Raw genomic sequence first — 23,134 nt, 5'->3', positions numbered from 1 at the left:
GAGTAATGTCATAATACTTTAAAATTACTATATTAATGATTTTTCACATGTATTCATACATCATTCATATCAGTTTATTCATTCAGTTGCTATCAAGATGTATGTATAGTTTATATGTCATTTTTAAAATTATTACTTTAATTGCTTGTATATAATATATAATATGATATCCTTAACAAAGACTTGAAAAGATCTAATGCAAATAGTCATGATTATTTAAAAGATAATTTCACAAAAATAAATATAATCAGATTTTAATGCGTTATTTTCTAAAATTTTATATAAAATAAACTTTAATAATAAAAAAACAGATACATCGCTCTCATCAGCATTTTTAAAATCAAATTTTAGAATGCATGTATTGTAAGATTCATTATAATGACCTTGCGTGAGACTTAAAGGGGAATAGAACAGGTTCCGTTACACCTCTCAGCCGCATACATAGTGCGGATTATCTATCTGGTTATACTTGTTAATTTTTCCTCAGCTAATGGCAAAACATTTCGCACCTATGACCTCCACACTGAAAGCGATTATCGATAGCCTGTCGGATGACACGGGTTGCACAAAACGGGAAAAGAAGGTTTTATTACCGCAATGTCACCAAATAAATAACGATTATATTTGATTGCCTTGTACACTTACAGTTGCTGAACAGCCTATCAAGTCGAAGATAAAGTGTTAGTGGTCGGATTTGCTTAAGAACAAATGTAGGAAATCAGCAATAAACTTTTTATAAACTTTTTCACGTATATATAATCAAATGGTACATGAAAACCGTAAAAGTGTTCTTACATTAAATACACATTTATCGCTGATATTTTACCATCATTATTACCTCATTTCACTTTGAAGAAATGTACGAATTTTATTTTTTCACAGTACATCAAGTTTATACCTCAAACTGATTCTCGAAATTATTGCTACACGATTAATTGCCATAACGATTTACGATGTCAGCTCTCTTTCTCTGGATAAAAACCATACATTCATAGGCTCAGATTTCCCTTTCATAGAGACGGGACCTCTATACTCCAAAAGAAATTGTGGATCTTGATTTTCAGGCATGCAAAGATATCTGGAACAAATTGTACAAACATTGTTGTAATCATGATTGTTATAACATAGTTCCATTATTCCTCTAAAAACTATTTAAAAAAGTATTATCTCTTCTTTCCTTTTATACAATATTTTATACAATATTTTAATATTGTATAAAAGAAAAGAAGAGATAATACTTTTTTAAATAGTTTTTAAATAGTTTTATTTATAAATAAATCTTGTTTCTCTCTCTCACATATATATGTAAAAAGCTTATAGACAATCACTCCTGCACAAATGCAGATTATCCCAGAAAGGGCCAAAGAAGCCTTTGAAATGCGACTTTACGTCTAATTGAATTAACTCTGTGTCGTGTCGTTTTCCTCTATTCGTAATCATTAAAACGTGAACGCTCGCGATGGTCGTTGCGCGATTTTTACACGTCACTAAAATTACATGCAAATCATGGAGGTGTTGATAGATTGCTATTTCGATCGATTGTTCTCGGAAATGGAACGCAGTTGCTTAGCTTCGCGATACAAACGTCGCGAATTGGTCAATTATTTCACAGACGTGATAAACAGTTGCGCAGAAGGTAACAAGATTTATGATAATCAAACTTTGTGTGTACTGTGCGAATATTTACGCACAAGCCGCGTAAGTGACAAATGAGCCGCATCCATGGATCGATAATAATCATTACCATGATAGCGTTATTTTATTGCCTGCCTGTGTCTGACGGAAAAATTTCTACATTTATTTATAGACGACTATGATTCCCGCGAACATATATTAATGATAGTTATAGCTGCTAATTTCTTATCCGTCTCTTTACAACGCGACGTGAACACCTGAAACATGCAAAGATATCGCTACCCATTATAATCTTACCGTTACATTAAACTTTTAATCCTATTCCTCTATTTGTCTTTATTATTTCATTAATGCAATTGCAATAACGGTAAAAAATACCACGCACCGTAAAACTCATCGCTCCAAAATTCCAAGACAATTTTTGCATCTCCGTTTCTCGCTCGCGTTTTACGCGTAAAAAAAATTTTCGCGATACGATCGAATCATCGGCTGTCTGACGCTTTCAGCGGAGAACCTTGACAAACAGGATGTGTGCGAGAGGATCGTCATCTCGGCTCTGCGTTATCACAATATCACGATGATGGAGAACGGGTCGGTTTGCCTACTCGGCAAATTTCACAACGTTCTTTACATCGCGGCGAAGCTCTGCTACGACTGGGATATCAACAACAACGAAATCGTCAGCCGACTGCTAAACGACATATTCTACTGCGAGAAGACGTTCGAACGACTATTTGTCGGGGCGATTTTCGGCACTCGCGTGACACACTTCCTGTCCGGCTGGAAGTGCGACTTCGACGATCGTAAGGATAATATCCGGGCCCTGGTGTACTTCTTGAATCACGCGATTAGCGGCCGATTGGAATACCGTTGCGAGTCCTCCCTAATAAAGAGACGCTTCATTGACGTGCCCATGGAATCGTACGGACAGGTTTTGCCTCTGAGAGTCGCGATTCAGCACGGCGCGCCGGACATCCTGTTGATCATGTTGCGCTACGGCGCCTCGATCGAGTCTGACAAACTTGCCCCGTCACCGATGGAGATTATCCTGACGAAACTCAGCGAGTTCGAAGCGCAACCAGGTCAGAAGGAGATTATTTACCCGGAACACCTAGTGACATGTCTGAAATTGATATTGCGAACCGTGACTACCGCCTGTGTCAGGACTCCCGCTCATATCGCCCATCAAATCGGTATCTTTAGCGTGTCCTTGTACGAGCAATATCCCAGTCTGGTGAACCAAAATTTGATACCTCCAGAACGTAGCGGAGCCTGTCCGCCAGAACTCAAGCACTTGTGCCGTTGCCGAATTCGCGAAATTCTTTATACAAATTGGGCGTTGCCTCGCGGAATCAAAAGTCTGCAGATTCCAGAATCTCTGAGAAATTATCTAGACCTGTTGCAAGATTGACGGAGCACGTCGTATGATGGTAGCGCAATGTTCGCGTTCGACATCGATCGTTCCTCTCTCGGCATGGAATCTCAGAAATATTTTATCACACGTCTCCGTATGCAGTTATGTCCTAGAATTTCACTGCGACTCTCAATATAATCGCGCATTCACCCGGAATTCAATAAATGTACGCGTCAAAGTCTGTCAAAGTCACCGTGTAAGTTAGTATCGCGATTTCTGCCGCATGAATCTTGAAGTTCGGTAAAACAAAAAGAACGGAGCGAGGCGAGACTTTGACAAATATGAATTTTAAATCTAAACGTGTCAGACTTTACGCGGAATTTTTGACAAATATGAATCATATATCTAAACGTGTCAGACTGTAAGTGAAATTTTTCATGTATACGAGCAAGATCGTACAATGACGTATAATATAAGCCATTCAAGTCTAAGATCCAAGAAAAATGTCAAGTTCAAAAGGTCGACGATGATAGCGTCTCATAATGGCAATGTATTTAATGAATCTTGAGAATTAGAGAAACGCTTTGTGAGGGATGCTTGTTCGTCTGATGCGAATACCAGAAACATTCAAGAATGGCGGAAAGTATGTCGTGAGATGATGCAAAATGTACACGTTCGAGAAGTTGTGTTATCCATCAGCAACTTTCTTTAATTTAAAGAAGCGAAAGTAAGGTAAAAGATGCATAATTATGAAAATGAAGAACCGATATTCTAAACATATATATTTGTATGTAATTAACAATATAAAATAAATTACCTGTATATATATTGTATATGTATACTCACGATAAATCACCTATGCGTGTGTATATGCATGTATGTATGTATGATGTATAAATTTATCAATATTAACAATATGTACGCGCGCCGGTATAAAATAATTTACCTGTAAGCGTCTTCCGAAACATTGATTTTTCCTGGTTGGCCAGTGGTCTCCGTTCGACTAGTAAGATTTACAGTATTTCCAAATAAACAATAACGAGGCATGCGATAACCAATTACACCAGTAACGACTTCTCCACTGTGTATTCCAATAGTAATTTTCTGTAAAAATAATAAAATATTAGTATATACGTAGACAAATATTAAGAACAAATATCAAGAAAAAATATAATTTATATATTTTTTGCTTCTGTAATATTTGCAACAATTTTATAGAAGAAAATTATCATTGTTAATATATTATCTAAATTAGGAATTTAACTTATAATCAAGTATAAATAAATATATTGTACATTTTTTTTATTATGTCAATTATCTTTTTCTTTTTCTTTTTATATATCTCTGTAATTGCAATTTGATCTTGTCAATATTACTGGGTTCACTTTCAAAACTAAATCAGAACTGAGTCCTGGTATTCTAGTCGAAGTATTGTAACTCTGATCAAATATTTAAGTAACATGAAAATCGCATTTAACTTTGCGAACAAAGTTAGGCTCCCTCGTATACAAAATTAATATAGATAGAATATACGTCCCGTTTGGTCCTCACGAAAGTGTACAATAAGTATACGCACACGCACATACCATATGTATACATCTATATTGTTTATGTATATACATATATATGTGTGTCAGAAGAGATTTCAACTTTCTACAGAGTCAACGAACAGTTAGCCGCCTTGATAATCTCTTTTATCAGGCAACCCTACAGACACGGCTGCTTTATGATGTGTAGCGTTTAACGTAGTCTTGAATTGACTTCCATCGACTCTTTTTAAAGTCACGTTATCGAACCCGCTTCACGCGGCCATAGTCGCCGTAGCAAAATATAGCCCGCAAACGGCTTGTATATGTTTCACGTACCACTGGTTCCCCATCGATCTGCACTTCATCAGCCGCGAGATCCATCATGTCCAGGGCTAGACGAGCGATGCATCGTGCATGGCAACGACAGGGTTCCGGCAATCCACTCACCGCCATGTATTTATCACCGATGGTCTCCACCTAGACCGACCAAAAGTGGAATTAGCTGCAATGGAAACCTGAGACAAATTCGAGAATGTGATCGATATCGCGTGAAATTAGAAGTAGCATTTGTGTGCGATTACGCCGAATGTACATATACCTTTTCAAGTATTTCATTAAAAGTATTCACAACATCTGTTATATTTTTTTCCATACAAAACAATAATATAAAAATCTCTTTCTTTATCATATACTAACCCTTGCTATAAATAAGATATAAAAATTAAAGGAAATTAAAAATAAAATGTATTATAAACAGTTACCTTATAAACGTTAGGATTTTTTTTCGGATCAGTTAACACGTCGAAAGCCGTGTACAGCTCATTGAGCATGTTAACGATCTTCATAGCGCCATTGGAGTCTGTATGAGCCGCACAGTAGGCTCCGAAACCGACTATCCCGGAGAACAGTAAAGTAACGCAATCGTACTTTTTTGCCGGTACTGGTCTTGAGTGCCTAAGCTCGTTCGCCACCGAAATAGGAAGCACTGAGTAAAGTAACCTACATGTAAAATACAAATGATCTTTTATTCAACGTCGCGCGCGCTGGTTTTACCTAATCGGATTAAGATCCGCGCGAAACAGTTCTCGGCAAGTTGACAGGAGAATTGAATTTGGGTATAGTTTGGACGAGAGAGAGAATCTCGATACAGGAAAAAACTCGGGAAAGATTTCTAATTTGTTCGAGCTCTGTCAAGCAAAAAGTTGGGCGGAAAGTTTCGCAGTATATCCCATCATAAATTCATTTCCGTTAATTTGCATCGGAAAAAAATTCTTCACCGCGAGAAGCGATTCGGGGGCAGAAGGAGAGCCGCAGATTTCGCAGATAATCGTGTTACTGGTAAATGACGTTGAAAGCTCGACGGAGACTCTTGGAGTAATCAAGGAAATAGCCGCAGGCGGAGATCTTTACCTGTCGGTTTTCTGCTTCTCACCGTCGAGCTCGCGATATGTCTGCTGTAGCTTATCGGTGAGCAGCTCCAAGTTGCGCGTCAGTTTGTAATCCGCCTCAAATTGCTCCGACATCAGGACCAGATCTCGAGTGGCGTCGTGAAGAGGAACGTCGCTCAAGTACAAGCCTCGCCTGGAGCCAAAAGGATAAACCTGACATACGAGATTCTGTGTCTATTGATAGAGAACTATATCGCGAAGATAGAGTCGTTCGTCACGCGCGACATCGGATCTCTTCCCTTCGTCGTATCAAGTAATATGTTACGTATATATGAAACTTTCGGTAATGTCAACACGAAACGAAACTTTCAAGTTAGTCAATTATGCTTAACGCAAATAAAGAAAAGATTCAGAAGTTGGCCGAAGACATTAAGATTATTATTGCTAGACGACAGAACTTTCTTTTCCGCAAAAGAAGAAACAAGTTTAACCAAGTCTTACGGCATCGAAGTTGTGCAAAAGTTTATGATAATGAGCTACTTTACAATCTATTATTATAGTTTACAATCTCTTTATACTTTCCAATTTACTGCAAAAGAAGTGATTAAGAAACGATTAATTAGAATTAACGATTATTAGAATAGAGAGTTGACGTAATCTTACCTAGTCAAATCATCGAGATTCATAACACTTGGATAACATAAAAAGATAACTAAATCGGATTCAGGTATATACAGCATTTGACCCTAGAATATAAATTCAATTTTTACAAGATTCAAATTATCAAAAATTTTTCATCGATTCTTTTTTGTTCTATTGATTTATTCATGATATACTGACCTTCAAACGAAGGTTCGAATATTCCTCTGCAGCATCGACGCACATAACTCCCTTTTTCGTTTTTAACACGTACACAGTATTAATATGCGATAATATATTCTCAAATGTTAATTCCAAATGTGGTCTGACCTACGAATATTAAAAATTTATTAAATCGACCTGTATCAAAACGCACATTAGAAAGGGAGAGAGAGAGAGAGAGATGTTTTAAATAAAATTTATGTGACATAATATTCATGACAATGTCACGCATGATGCATTCATGATTTTTAAGAGATATTACAATGTCGAGCTAATTGACAACATCGCAATTGATACGTATGAACAATAACGCAAATTGTGTTAAATGTTCGGTTCGGACAACACGCTCTACGTCAGTCACAATAACCCGCATTTGATACATTTATGTACTTATAGACATGTGCAATGTAATAATTGTAGGCGCAATGCACTGCGCATTAATGTGATTCCTTTGACGCAGGAAACAATTAGTAACACATATTGAAAATTAACGATCGATACTTCATGATACGAATGTACGAATGTGCAGCATCAACCAAATTCTCAAGTGATATTGATAAACAAAAATTGTCTTTTTTATCATTTGTAAAACTATAACAATTAACAGTGAGAAAAATATCGTTTTCTGAAACGTCAGTAATGAGCAATGTTTTCAAAACGCGAAGTGCAGAAAGTGCATTAAAACAGATTTATAATAAACTTTTGATGAGTAAAAGAAAAAATGGACACAATACATATATTATAATAAAAATATTACGACGTCAACTCACAGTTAAAAGAATGTCGTTTAGTTTGCAATGACCGCTGCAGACGCGCGGTATAACACGTGTTATGGTACATCCGGTTTGAATTATTGTAAGATCTCGATTGAACATTAGATGGAATGGAAAAACTCGACAGAACGTTGTCGGGCTGACCTTTGGTTCTGCGACAATTTATTAAATCTCTATTAAATTTTCTAAGACAATTTATTGCTCTTCTAATTGTAAAAACTACGCTTCTCTTATAATTATTAATTTGAGATATTTATTTATTAAACGTATTATAATCATATTGTAATCTATTGTAAACATATTTTTATCATCAAATGATTTCTATCGATCCTCTTCGTCGAAACAAACAACGACTCACCGACGGATAATGTTTCCAATTCAGCAATCATAGGGTTTGACACGACTCCAGGTCCTGACGCTTCAGTTATAAGGAATTGCACATGATCGCATTCGCTTTTCGTCTTCACTATCTGCATGTCAACGTCGGTGCCGTGCAGTTTTTTTGCGACGGTCTATTTAAAAATGAAGAAAAATTCTTCTACCATTTATATTTCCATATATTTGACTAAGAAATTCTCGATAAATCTTCGCTACATTTTCCTCGAATAAAATTTTAATGTTCTTTTTTTCAAAGTATTGAATATATATTTTCAAGAATATTCAAAGTTTATAACTTAAGCTTTGCGAAAATCTCGAATTTTGCATAACAAATTATATATTTTCATCAGGCTAAAATTGAATACCTTAACAATTCCAATAACGATGTGTTCCAGACCAGGTCGATCAGAATAATAATGTAAAATAAGCGCGCCATCCTCGGGTCTCTCTGTGCACCTAAAAGAGGGTGCTCTCATGCCCGGATATAACGTACCCAAATGATCATGAAGCGCATCCAAATTCTGCAACGTGATGCCGACATGTATATATATACCCGATATGTATGCATGTACATATACATACATGTTTCCAATATTGAATATGAATATGGAATGTACGTTCGATTAATTTCGTTGCCAGTTGCATAGTAATATAATTCATAAGTGTAATTTAAACAAATTTTTATTTTTTTGCCGCGCAAACAGCTAGTATTGTAATAATTATAACATTGCATAAAAATATTAAAGTAAACAAAACATCAAAGGGAAAGTAATGTAAAATATAATTGCGTCAAAGTTGATATTAATGTTTAAAGCATTTTTATATGACGTGTATAATTAATATGTGTGTGATAATTCTCATTATATTGCAAAATGTGAACAAAATAATAATACTTTGTAAAAATACAAAACTTTAAATTTAATATTGAATTTAATCAGCAAGCAATAATGAGACAAAGCTGATGCGAACTTTCAGGCATTAAAAAAATGAATGTGTTATAAAATATTTATAATATATTTCTTATAATATAATATACTTTTCGCTTTCCGTAAGTACTGATGAACTAGTTAGCTGTTTGCCTTCGACTGAGAAAGAGTTAAGTAAAGATCGAAACTAATATTTACTACTAGTTTCAACTAGGATCGAACTCATATAAAGAGCGAGAGTTACGAGTTCTAAATGAGAAATGTACTGTAAGTTTATATATAACACACACACACACACACACACACCAATATTCAAAGATTCTTATTAGCCTTGTCTCGTTATTGCTTAGATATTAATTCTGAAATGACGAATCAAAAATTGCTTTTAATTTCTTATTTTTATATTAAATTTAATTACATGATTCTGTTTTACAACGTGATAAATAATAAAAAAATAACACCTTTCAAAAATATAAATTAAAATAAAATTCTTATTTAATTTTTAGTAAACAATCATGCAAAAAAAATTTACGTTAATTTCTTATAAATTTTAATATAGTATTCAATTTCTTAAATTTAATTATAATTTACCTATAATATATCTTCAGAATATTGAAGTAAGAAGGGTATAATATGCGGATAATTTTCATAACAAGGTTCTCTAATGTGTTTATTCAGAGAAGGAGAATACATCCGGTTTTATCTATGGCTAGTTTAGCGAATGATTCCATGATAAATAATGACATGTACACCAGATGTGAAATACGTACGATTCAACAGGCTATTCAATTATTAAGATTGTTCCTAATGCGAATTTAAAGTATAAGTGAAATCAGTTAGCGATCAAATTAAAAATAAAATACAAATTATCAGGTCTACTTTCCTTATCAGCATAAATTAGTAAGTGATTAAGTGCATCAAATCATGCCTAATCTAAGAGAAATCTGTAATAAATCTAATTTTCAGACATTACCTGCAGAAAATCTCTAGGTGTAGCTCCAAGGACCTGAAGAATTTTGTCATAACCGGAATCTTGACAAAATTCGAAGAACATTCGGCCAAACAACTCAAGTATTTCATTGGCAGGAATATCTAGAGCATATAAGATATGTCTGATAAATATTTCTATTATAATTATATAATATTCTATATAATAATATTATACTCTATATAACAATATCTTGTTGCAATTATAAAAATATACGTACTAAGTTTATTGACAGCGGCGGATATCAGATTATATGTAATCTCGTCGTCATAAATTTGCCGCACCAGAAACTGTCCTTCCATACTGACCGCTGCATCTTTTCTAAATAAATACAATTATAAAAATATTGCGATAAAAGATAAAAGAAGAAATTCAATTTAAAATAATTTTATAATTGTTTTGCGACATTTTTCTAAATTTATTTGCATACTCTTTTAATCTTTTTAAAAGACTTGACAATTTCGTAAGTACTTTCTGCGGCTTGCTACTATTTAATTTACATATCACAAGTTCAAAGCTGTTCTTTGATATGGATATCAGGTGTCACGTTAAACTTACCTCAGCGTCTCTAGAGAGCTTCTGCAATAGCTTCAGCAATATTTATATTGCAGAGCAACTTAAATATTCTTAAGTTATTCAAAGAGAGACTTATTCTTTACTTATAAAGAAATGCTGATAATAATTGTAAAGTAGGAAAGCCAAAATAACATTAATAATATTGATTAACATTGATATTGTTATAAAAGTAATTAACAACTTTTACATTATGCAAATTTATAGTTCCGAGTTTTCGTATTATTACTAACAATGAGATTAAAAGTTCAATCTCTTCTTAAATAACGTTGTTAAAAGATATATATTTTAAATCACCTTTTATAGTCAAATATCAAAAGTTACTTCTTAATTGTGTTGTGCTATAAAATCAGATGATATTCCCGATATTACTTAACATTATTCTCGAACCAATTTTGCTAGCCATATTGCTAAACTTTATATAGGGCAGACAAATTGGCTATCTTATATAGATACTTTTAAGTGATATTTCTGTAGAAGAACATTTTGAGGTAAATAAATAGTAATACTTTGAAATGGTTATATAATACCACAATACACGCAAAAAAATATAACATTAGTATAACAAGTTTAGGAGTGCTATAATATTAACATTTAACTATTACATGTAAATATTAAATTTTACATATTACATGTAAATATTAAATTTTACATATTACATGTAAATATTAAATTTTATTATTAAGTATTATTTAAATTAGAGTAAATCTGTGCGATAGCTTAATTGAATAGTCAATTCGATTTGTTATCTTGTTTTATTTCGTTTTAAAAAGATATTTATAATTTTTTTATTTTTGTAATATTAAACGAATCATTTAAATCATCCAAATTTAAACAAGCATATGTTTTAAACATTATTAAGCATAACTCGCCCATCCAATAAAATATATGGTTAAAGAATGATATATAAAATGATGAAAGAAGAGATATCTCTATAAACTCTAATGATTAAAAAAAATCTGACAAATAGACTTAAATATGATTTAACGTGAAGATAATTTAATATTGCATGTGACTCGTATAAAACCTTATATGACATATCACTCAACATATAATATATCTTCTACAACTGTGTCAACATTTGATTGCTTATCTGACCGTCCGAGTAAAAATACTGTATGGATCACGTAGGTATGAAAGGAGAAACGTGCAAGATGAAAGAATGAAAGTAAGATAACAGAGAGATGGGTCAACTACTATTTTTACCTACTTTATCGTTTCCCACGTCTCGCTGCCAAAGGTCTTCACAACTAAGAGTTCAAGAGCGTAATTCACAAAACCGTACTGCACATATAAAGACAAAAAGGAATGTATAATTCACCAGAAGAGAAGAATGCAAATATATTGCAAAATGATGATACGCAAATACAATATAAGCTCGTTGTCGACGTTGCAGGTGCTGACGAGTTTTGCATATCTAACGTGTAATATCTGACGTGACCGATGCGGTTCTCGAACCCTCAGGTCATCGTCGTCCTGCTCCAAATATTCGAAATTCGCAATTCTCGTCAACATCCACGCGTCGTTCCGACTCTTTCGCACCAACGTACCATGTTGCTGCACCTGACAATCAGATTGCGGGGGAGGGGGTGGATTAGAAGTTGATCTCACTTCTCACGCGTCATTCTATTCTGATTGCCAGCTGGAGCCGTGTTTACCTCGTGCACACGAGCTGCGTACTGGAAAGCGACCCCGTCGCTCGCCGGCACACGATGGGTATCGATTTTTCGGTCGTCGTTGCGACTGCGCCACCTAGATATCACCTAGTTGTGCTCTTCTTATACACGAGCCGCCCTCAATCGAGTCGCATACCACCCTTTAGGTTCTCCCAATCCGCTTTGCTCCGACACGACGGAGCCGGGGACGCTATATAACTTCGCGAATGAATACTTATAAGACTTTTGCGAGATTAGCGAGCGGCAAGCGACTTGTCAACCCTTGGTCGCTCGAGATACGGCCGTGCCTCGTTTTCAATGCACGTCGTCATTTTCACGCGGCGAAACAGAATCGACGATTTATCTTTATAGCCTGGGGATTTTCGGCGAAAAAATAGATGTAGACGCTTTCTTGCCTCGACGAATTGATGGCGTAATGAAATGCAATCTCTCAATGCCATGAATCTCGGAGAATGTCATTTAGAAAAGTTTCAGACTGCAGACTATAAAGTGTTCTTACAAGGGTTCTCTCTCTTTTAAAAGTAACGAGCGATTTCTTCAACTCAACATTTCTTTCTCTAATGATACTAAAATGATTGACGCATAATTTAGGTGCATTTTATGATATGATAATATTTTTTTCATAGCATTTAAAAGATATATATATATATATATATATATATATATTAAGATTTAATTTAACTACACATACAACTTCTTTCAAGTAGAATGATAATAGACTGCATTTTTATTATATTATTGTTAAGTTGGATATATATATAATACACATATATTTTATCTTTAGAACATTTATTTAATACAGACAATAAAATTAATTATAACGACATGCATTTTGTCAATTAAATCCGTTTTAAATGAGATATGCGAATGAGATATTGCATATCTAATTTCACTTTGTCATTAATTACATTATTAATAACACTAAAAAAAATTCGATGAGAAGCGTTTACTGGAGAACAAATATATACATCATTAAGCTAGTTAAAATAACAAGCAAAATAGCTTTATTACTTCAACAAAATAATAAAATTGCAATGTGATTGTAAAGTGCGTTAAAATGTACATATTAGCAAGTTTAATATCAAGCATTCTATGTTATTAATAACACTAATAAACTATTAGAATAACAATTCAATTTATAAATAGTTATACAAAAACAAATTAAATATAAATATTAACTTATTTAAGTTAAAATATAAATTAATTACATTAAATTAAACATAAATTTATTTCAAAAAGCTATAATAAAAATGTGTATGTTTTATATTAATAATAAAAATAAGTTTAAGTGTGTTGCATATTAATATTAAGTAGACCAGAGATAGTAAATCCAGTAAATAACAAGTCCATAAAATGATAGCATTTCTATTTCAAATATATGCGACGCGCGAATGTATACAAGAATGTTATCCACAAACATAACATAGATAAATTATTATATAGTGTACATACATACATACATACAAGTATGCAAACAGTAAATGTATTATGTAATAAAAATGTGTCTCATTTTTACAACTTATCCTTTTATTTTAAAAAATAGAGAAAAAATAGGCAAAAAAAAGAAAGAGAAAATGAATTATATATATTTTCACAAAGTATGTTTTTATCGCGCTAGAGTTAATAGAAATAGGCGCATTAAAAAGTTTAATCAGTTATATAATAGTGCGTACATGTGCGAATATGGACATGAATTTTGCTGTTACGTAAGTGCATTTATTTATTCATTACACTATATCTATTAACTTTATATGTTACACATTTTATCACAGATATTTTTTCTTGTTCGGTTAGCTCTTTTAATGGAAAAAAAAACATATTTTTTTATATATATGAATTGTTTATTGCCATACAATTGCTATAAAATATGATATAGAAATTGTAATATATATATAAATTATTTTTTATAAATTATATATATCTAAATTTCAATGTAATTATTAAATATAAAAATTAAATTGCTAATACGTAAATTATTTTCGGATAATTCATAATTGACTGTATTGTGAAATATAAACTCGTCATAAATAGCCAGCGTCATAAAGCAGATACGAATAAGGCGCGTAAAGAAGTATTTCTAGTTTATTTCTGAAAAATGCATTTTCGAAATACAACTTCGTCATATGTGATTAAATATGCTTTAAATTGTGTTATAAAATAAATTTTTAAATTTTCAAAAATTATGGAAAGAAGAAATTTCGGAAAATGACATTTTTTAAAAATTTGATTAAAAAATCTACACTCTTATAAAATATATTAAAAACCACACACATAAAATTTTTATTTAAAATATATTTTTATATCTTTTATCGTTTTGACGATATTCTCTTAGAAATATAAAAACCGATTTTTTAAAGAATGAGTTTTATTCTCTTAACGATATAAAATAGGCACATAAACATATGTATTTCTTTTTTTAACCTAGACTACATATTCAAAATTCATCAAAATTATACTTCCCTCTGTTTCTTTGTGAGTAATGTTATAAAATATGTATAGAAAAAGAGAACGTAATGCCAATTTAAAAACGCTTAGTCGGCACAATAAAATATAGAACGTTTTTTACCCAAAGAAGAAAAGAAATTAACAAAAATGTGGACAAGTTAATTATAATCTTAAAATATTGATAATATTACATTTTTGCTAACGAGAATGAAGATTAGCGTGTACAGGTAAATTATAATCGTAAAAAATATAATATTGGCACTATTATATTTCTGTTGGCATAAATACGAGAACACATTTACAGATCAATCGTAAGACATAATCGATATCGGTCGTTGATAGACGGAGCAAAAAATGAGGAGATGGAAATATTGCGGGCGTAAGCGGTGCAAGAGTTCTGTCATCTGAAATTGCGACTATCTATTATTTCATTATCGCTGCTAGTAAGGGAATGGGCCATGTTATACCTATTTCCGTATCTATCGTCGCACTTGGCGGAATGCTTTTATCGTTACGGCGTACGTGGCATTCCTAAGGGAGTTGCAGCGACCTCGTTCCCATTGTGTAAAACGAAAATGGTTTCACCTCTCTCTTCTTAGTACTCAATTTTCCAGAAATACGATGAAAACATCGTTCATCTTCTTTCTTATTGATCCTTTGCCAATCATATCATTCCGGCGCATACACGTGCAATATATTGTACGAGCTCAACAAAATAGTAGCAGCAAAATTGTTATCGATAAATATATTGCGATAAGAAAAATAGAAAAAGAAGGAGAGAGAAAGAAACGCGATCGATAAAAATAAAGGGAGAATCTACAGGAGCTGCAAAAACGGTACTCTCGATTAATATGATGCATCGAGTTATCGTCTCTCCGCGCTGAAATTATTGATGATGCTCGGCTTAAAGAATGTAAGAGCAATGTGCGGCCTATAAATGAGAGGAGATGCACAGCTTCCAATTTCATGAATTGCGTCGCGTTCGAGCCAATCCCGTCGACCGTCAGATGAAACGCATGGCTATCGACCATCAAGATTAAATGGTTCGGAGTGATTCACGAGTGATGGGGGAATCTGCGGGCGCTGGAAAATTGATCGGAGTCGGTTATTAGAGCCGTAAGAATAAAGAACGCATTACATTTTAGAAATATATGCACGGAGTCACGAGCTGTGCTAATTACAATAAAATTTAATAGGCCATAAATTTTATCTAGCATAAATTTTCGATTTCGTGATGCATTTGATTGTTTCATAAAGTTTGTATTAGTGGAAAGTTATACATAATTTCTTTATTATAAAATATATAATTTTTTTATTTAATATTTTATTTTTAAATCTATAAAAAATATGTAATAACCTTGACATATCGAATGATATTTATAACATCGGCAGCTTGAAGCAAGACAACTCAAACAAGAAAAAATATATATTAATTGCTCCTTTTATTAAAAATGCATATTTATTTTTATATAAAATGATAAAATAAATGATAATCCTTAAGAGTCGCCAGTAATAAATAATGAAAATCTCTCCTCCAATTTTAAAGTCGACCAGACTGGCAATAATTTATTTAAAAAATTAGTTAAATTACAACGTTTCGGCTGTCATTGCAGCCCTTTTCAAGTAATCTATGAACAATTATATACATATAAATATACTCTTAATACGCTTAATCATACAAATAATTATAAATTTACAAAAATATATATGTTTACGTACCAGATTAATACAATAAATCAAATTTACAGCAAACCCCCGACAAAATTAACCATTGTTTTGATGAACAATGTATAACTGACAGAAGTGAGCACGAAAAAATAGATGTTGACTGTTAGCAGGAAACTTAGTCACTAACGCGTTGAGAAAATAGAAAACCAGAGTGCTGTGTCTTTCGCAATTTTTAAAACGTCAATACAAAGTCAAATAAATAAATAAATAAATAAATATGTAACATATGACAATATAATATATTAAATAGCTTCAAGAACGCGATCATAAATCCCACTGAAATTCTCCGTATCTTTTTGTAAATTAATGCTCTTTCTTTGGTTTTTTATATAGAACATTTCTGCTATTTCTCTTTTTCTTGTTTGTTTTTCTTGATGCAGAATCACAGGAGAATCCCAACGGAACTCATGATCGTTGCAAGTCCGATGCAAACTAACAACTGAGTGTGATGTCGTGTCTTTTTTGATGTTATTTTTATGTTCCTTAATACGTGTTTCTAAATGTCGCTTTGTTTGTCCAATATATGTAGAGTCACAATTCGCGCATTCGATCTTATAAACGACATCGGTTCTTTTTAAGTTGTCAATACTATCTTTTCCTCTTTTTATCAATGTGTCTAATTTTTTAGGAACGGTATATAATACACCGATTCCATTTTTGTTTATGCAACGAGTAATATTTTCGCTCAAATCTCTAATATACGGCAACACTATAGCATTTCGTGTATCAAATTTATCTCGAAAATGATAAAAATGATAAAAAATTTGAAAATTGTGGCATAATTTTTAACTTTATTTAAGTTATTTATTATAAGTATGCAAATGATAAGAAATAACTGACAGTTTTTGAATAATTATTGTATCACCTACGCCTGTTATATAAATCATATTCAAATAAACCCTCATCAAAGATAATCCCTGATATTTTTACTCATTCAAGCACCTCGTAAATTTATCTACCGCCCTCTTAAATACATACATTGTATAAATAAATACGACTCCTGTGATACACAGCTTTATATATCCTTTATAACAATATTTTAAAATAAAAGTTTGCTGATTTATGTTGTCATCTGTTTGAAAAATGAGTTTATTAAAAAACTAATAAGAAAAATAAATTACTTAGAGAAGGATATCTTGTTTATTACATCTGTCTGAAGCAAAAATATCTGTTACGTGGGAAATAATCCTCTATATCTGACATATGCAATAAATTTCTTTGCACGCGTGTGACATGTACGATAAATATTTATCTTCGAGACTTTTTATAAGAAATAAAACTTAATTTTCAATTATACGCGTTTAGCTTCGCAAATGCATGGAAAATGCTTTCATCAAAAATAAAAATATTTCAATTCAACAAACTTGTGAATAAATCTTGCCATATACACGGTACACGGCGATCAATTAATCTATTGTTATCATTCTCAGCCTCTCTCTCTCTCTCTCTTTCATATTTGAAAGCGGTTAATCAATGACTTTCACGTAGATCCTTCGGCCGACCTTGGTGATGATAAATAGCACTCCAGACTTAATTAAAAATACCGTCACGCATCGAATATCGATGAATGGGCCTTCCCTCTGCCGAAGGAGATCGAGAAATGCGTATACCAGCCGGAACGCGCCATAATGGTGGCTATAATATAGAAATAACTAACGCCACCAGATGCTTTCAGATGACATTATCGATTTTATATCTCCGACATCCTTGTAGAGGTCGGCTGTGGCAGATTCCGCTCTGTCCCTTGTCGATTTTTATAATGAAACGGCACTTCGGTTGTGGAGCGCGATGATGCTCGTCAGGCAGCATCCCTGTGCGACCATCAATTTCCCTCTTTTCCATGATCTTGCCAGAGGGCGAAGATTAATGTCGACTAACATAGTTTTTGCGCTCGCAAATCGCTCGGTTTGACTTGCGTCTTCTATTAAGAGCAATCCAATCAAAATATCTCTCGACGCGTGAAAGTCTGAAATTGAAAGTATACGAATAAATTAATCAAAGGCGATCTGGAAGTTTTGAAAGTAATTCCGTTTCTATCTCGCACAAGCTAAAATATTATATAGAAAACCCGTGTCTGTATTCATACATCTATATGCTTTGTATGCATGTACATCTATATACATATATGACAGAGGTATAAAAACTTCCCCTAGTTGAATTAAAACTCCCTGGATATTTGCCAATGCATTTGTGTACATTAAATCAATACGTTTTGATCAACTTAAACATTGGTTTGAAAAAATGTTCTGAGCTTCAAATTACTATTTTTTAAAATATGCCTTTGCGAGAGAAAATAAAACATATATGTAATAAATAAATCGGTAATTTTAAAAACTACTATGATTTATTAAGAAATATTAGACGTGCGCCATAAAATATATGACTATAAAAATATATGACTATCACAATTTTTAACGAGAGAATAAAGTAAAAGTTCTTACAGTTAATTAATCTAGTATAATGACAGGATCTCTCACTTTTTTTTAGATACAAGATCTGTAATGGTAATAATTCAAGAGAATAACATAAAAGTGTGTTCTATACGCTGATTCATATCACTAAGAACGTTGAAATGAACATGAAAACAATCCCAGAAAATAGTATATCATACCTTCAGTAAAGCCATCAAATGCACGTGTGTGGAGTAAGCTGGAAAAAGAAGAAATACAGGGGAGTGAAAATCGCTTTGTTTCGTTCCTATCGGACTACAAAATATTCGAGAATGCGTATAAAAAAGGGTTTGTAGTGGGTTTAATGTGTAAAATATATGATTGCACATTCCAATAAAAATATGGATCTCGCCAATTAATATGGAAAAAACAACATCAAAAAAAAAAAATAATAAATTAGCTATATCTAATTATATAGATATATCTAACTTCCTAGAACGCAATACATTTTTCTATTTTTAGAACATATGATATTATCATCGTAATTATTCCAATTCTATACAAATAAACTGGTATACGAATAAACAGCAAGGTTAATCGATTTATATTACTGTGAAAGTATGACTCGCACTTTCACAGAATCATGCTCGTGCAATACGTATCGAGTGCTTTTCTTAGATATATCGCAATAGTAATCAATTCCAAGATGCGATGAGAATACAAAATATTTCGCCGCTATTTTCTGGAAAAGTGTTTCATGAAATTCTGAAAAGATAGAAAATATATTACAAACTATTATACGGCGCGCTTCTTCGACGTGCTCACTTGTCAGCGAGGTTGTAACAATTTGTACTTGGCTTTAGTTGGTAATTGATATTGACGACGGCTAGTTTTTCAGTAAATAACTCATATACTTTTACGTAATATACATATACATTGTATAAACGAATATTGCATACGAATATTTACACGATATATAGCCCCATATCATAGCTCCTATAACATTAGATGGATAAATTATTATCTTATATCTTAGTTATATTTAATTACACATTATAGTTTACACGTAAATTTAAGAGAAAATAACAATTTTATTTCGTTTCTTACAAGAGACATTTGAATTTAACATGAATCGAAATTGTCAATAAAAAAGCGTACTTTTATCGTCGCAATAACGATACGACTCGATAACCTACCGTCAACGCTCGTAAGTTATTAATCACCAGACAGTTATTGATCACCAAGTTTTATGAGCTTCTGCTTAAGATAATTTCTACGTTTATGTTGACTATTATCATTGATGTATAAACTCGTTCTCCTTCTTTAAACAGAACAAATGTTTTCAGCATAAACAATTTATTTCTTTCTAAACCTCCCTGTTAGTTTTTCTTATCATTTTACGAATATGTATTTCGGTTACGAAAGTTGTAGCGTGATAAAGAACTCATCATTGTATCGCGATCCTGGAAGCTGTGGCATTTCGCCAAGAGCTATCAAAAGCTATATTTGAGCTTCTCCGAAAACACTTAACTGCAATCGACCGTTAAGAGCGTTTTGATCAATTACTACTTAGAATTTTAATATTTCTCTACACGTGTTTGTCGACGATAGTTTACATAATTTTCTAAGAAAATGGAATAAATTTCCCTTTCTTATAAAAAGAAATACAAAGCAGCGAGCACTCTTGATTAAATATTACTAGCTCAGTAGCTGCACGGCGCACCTCAACTGCATCGCAGATGCATCTCAGGATAAATTGAAACTCGCTAAGAAGAAAAGAAAATACAGAAACTTTGCATACCTCAATGGCACTGTATATATGTAAGTCATATATAAAACTGTATTCTTACTGTTGTTAATTTAAAAGATTAAGCTTTGTTATAAATCATGGATTGAATGAAAACATTAAATAAATAAATTCTTTAAATAAAAATTTCAAATTTAATTTTTTTCGTGCAAACACACTTTTAAAAAAGATAAAAATTTGAAATTTAGAATTTTAATAAATATTTTGTTTTATTTTAAATGATATTACTGTTACATCTTTGTAGTTTTATAAATTTGTTTTTGAAACAGGCACGTTTTATCTTCATCTTAAACGAATAAAGATTTTTCTCGCAGTATAAACAAAATATATGCATACAACGTATTCTAAAATTGTATGCAAGGAAAAAACACGTAATGTTAGCGTGTAATGTTGGCGAAATATCGTATAAATACGCACGAACTCAGCAAGTAAAAATGTAGGCTTCACAGTGAATAAATTTAGCAGAGAGAAATAATAAAATAAAAAATATTTTTTATATCATGAGAGAGGAAACCATGAGAATGTAGTCAAATTTCACATCTGACGAATAAAGTTAATATAGCAAATGGAAAATGCATTCTACAAATCGCATCGGCAATGTTTCGATGCGCAGCCAAAAATGTAACACAGTCGCTAATGGTTATGATGTAATACAATTTTGGTTACCAAAATATTACATATTTCTTTGACCGCGAACGAACCAGTTGTCTGCGGCCATGCCGTTAATTGTTTGGGTTTATCGTTTGATTTTAAATGCGTGCGTGCGCGAATGCGTGAATTCGGTAATTATTACTGTCCTTTCAATATCGCGAATCGGGAGAGGATAATTCAGACGGAATTATTATCAGGTGTTAAACTGTATATGGTCTTTACTAGGATTTATTTGAGACACCGAGATTACAATTAGTTCTCTCCACCGAGATAAAACATCTATCGCGGACGCGAGTCTAAATCTCTCTGCCTCTCGAGGCCGCGCATTGTCTTCCTTCTCTCGATTTTTCCACGACCTTATTTTTATTTTTCGGTTATTAGTCTCTCTATTATTCTCCGGTACTTTCGCTTTTTTCTATTTACAGCAATCAAAATTTCCTTTAGTCATGTCAGACGCTTACTTGTTTATTTATTCTTTTGTATCACCGGTCGCGATATCCTTAACATTCGTTACTTGTTATATATTTTTATTTCGTACTTTTATTTTATATATATTTTACTTTGTAATATTTTATGCTTGTGGCATTTATCGCCACAATTGAATGCATTACATGTACATTTATTTTACATATACAATATTATAATATATTTCATGGTTTACATAATAATATTATAATATTTTTCTGTCTATTGAATATTAACTAAATTTATCATTTTTAAATAATATATCGTTGTTATAGTTTTACGTATATATTATTAAATATTGCAGATAAAAACATTTTATGCCAGTTTTTATTTTTTTAATTTAATATAATAATTTATAATTAAAAACACTTTCCTCTCTCTCTTTTAAAAGTAATAAATAACAAACTATAAATCTCTCTCTCTCTCTCATTTACATATATAGAGAGTAAACATAATTCTACGCGCCTGAGAATATTCGAGAAATATGAACGGATTACGAATTGCTGATTTAAATATGCTATATCTGCAATATTCAATACGTACATCCTCAAGAGATATTTATATCCTTATTGCCCTCTTTCTATTATAATCTGGTGATTATTTTCTCGGTAGCATCTTTGCAGCGTATCGGCGCTTACATATTTCAAAGGCAACACGCGTTGAAGACGTTAAGTGTTATATATTTTCTTAATTAGAAAACATCCTTCGACGCTAATACTCCGATATTATTACGACGTATATTCGTAAAATATAGCTTTTTTCTGTCAACATTTTTCGCAGATCCCTGCAGTAATTGTAATTTACAGCGCATTTCCGTCGGGAATCCCCTGAGTAATGACTCGGCCAACCGACTTCCTCTTGAATGGACCGCTGACATTCAGCTGCGGCACGAAGCAATGTTCCTCATGATAATGGTACAGATCGATCGCTCCAAATTGTCGAACATCGAAATGGATATCCGACCGCGCCGCTTGTAGCATGAAGACAGGACAGAAAAGTGCTGGACAAACTTCGTTACCGCGAAGTCATCCATTCTACCATTCTTCATGCTCCCTGCTCGATTCATCAATAATCTGGTGCAACTTGTTCTTAACATTTTGATTTATAATTGAGAAGACGTTCTAAAAAAAGGATAATAAGATAAAAATAATTAATTTCCATTAAAATTATACTAATTATCAGTGCTATGAGTTTAGCATCAAAGCAGGTATTTATACATATAACAATATAACATTAAGTATATAGCATTATGTTAAAATTAGTTTATTGCTAGTGTTATCAAGTCACTTAAAAATACAGTACAATAAAATTGTATTGCTACAAATACAAGTATATAATTTTTTTATGATTATGTTTTACAAAAGAGAGTTCTACAGTGTAGAAAGAGAATCATATAAAAATAAAGAAAAATAAAAAATCTACTGCAAATAATTTGCAGTAGATTTTATTGTTTTTCTCAGAAGAGAAAGATTTTATTAGAAGACAGTGTAACAACTTATATATTTACGTTTTTTGCGTTAAAACTATACGTTTGGTATTTTGGATTAATTAAATTTCAGTTAACGTT

At 32.3% G+C, this 23,134-nt stretch overlaps 2 protein-coding genes across 2 annotated transcripts; one reads left to right on the top strand and one right to left on the bottom strand.

The window, feature by feature from the left end:
- Positions 1-600: 600 nt before the first annotated feature.
- Positions 601-12,102, bottom strand: Gycbeta100B (guanylate cyclase soluble subunit beta-1-like). Its single transcript, XM_029316124.2, has 14 exons — positions 11,956-12,102; positions 11,616-11,689; positions 10,053-10,153; positions 9,818-9,936; positions 8,284-8,439; positions 7,899-8,052; positions 7,538-7,692; positions 6,747-6,875; positions 6,570-6,652; positions 5,929-6,099; positions 5,280-5,517; positions 4,855-4,995; positions 3,936-4,093; positions 601-1,078 (listed from the first exon to the last, which is right to left on the bottom strand). The coding sequence occupies exons 1-14, from the start codon at positions 11,956-11,958 to the stop codon at positions 949-951; spliced, it is 1,812 nt and encodes a 603-aa protein (XP_029171957.1). The 5' UTR covers positions 11,959-12,102; the 3' UTR covers positions 601-948.
- Positions 1,442-5,150, top strand: stops (SOCS domain-containing protein stops). Its single transcript, XM_029316128.2, has 2 exons — positions 1,442-1,636; positions 2,142-5,150. Exons 1-2 carry the CDS (start codon positions 1,498-1,500, stop codon positions 3,044-3,046), a joined length of 1,044 nt encoding a protein of 347 aa, XP_029171961.1. The 5' UTR covers positions 1,442-1,497; the 3' UTR covers positions 3,047-5,150.
- Positions 12,103-23,134: the final 11,032 nt, after the last annotated feature.

This window comes from Nylanderia fulva, unplaced genomic scaffold (genome assembly GCF_048542155.1).
Source record: "Nylanderia fulva isolate GAGA-0341 unplaced genomic scaffold, ASM4854215v1 Scaffold7, whole genome shotgun sequence".
NCBI lineage: Eukaryota > Metazoa > Arthropoda > Insecta > Hymenoptera > Formicidae > Nylanderia > Nylanderia fulva.
Note: the sequence above shows the minus strand (reverse complement) of the source record. Positions and strands in the feature narration are given on the sequence as shown.

Coding starts and splice junctions, on each gene's coding strand:
- stops (XM_029316128.2), top strand. CDS start 1,498: ATGCAAATCATGGAGGTGTTGATAGATTGCTATTTCGATCGATTGTTC. Junction 1,637..2,141: donor GATAAACAGTTGCGCAGAAG/GTAACAAGATTT, acceptor TGACGCTTTCAG/CGGAGAACCTTGACAAACAG.
- Gycbeta100B (XM_029316124.2), bottom strand. Junction 7,693..7,898: donor ATTGGAAACATTATCCGTCG/GTGAGTCGTTGT, acceptor AAATTGTCGCAG/AACCAAAGGTCAGCCCGACA. Junction 6,100..6,569: donor AATCTCGATGATTTGACTAG/GTAAGATTACGT, acceptor TTTTGGCTCCAG/GCGAGGCTTGTACTTGAGCG.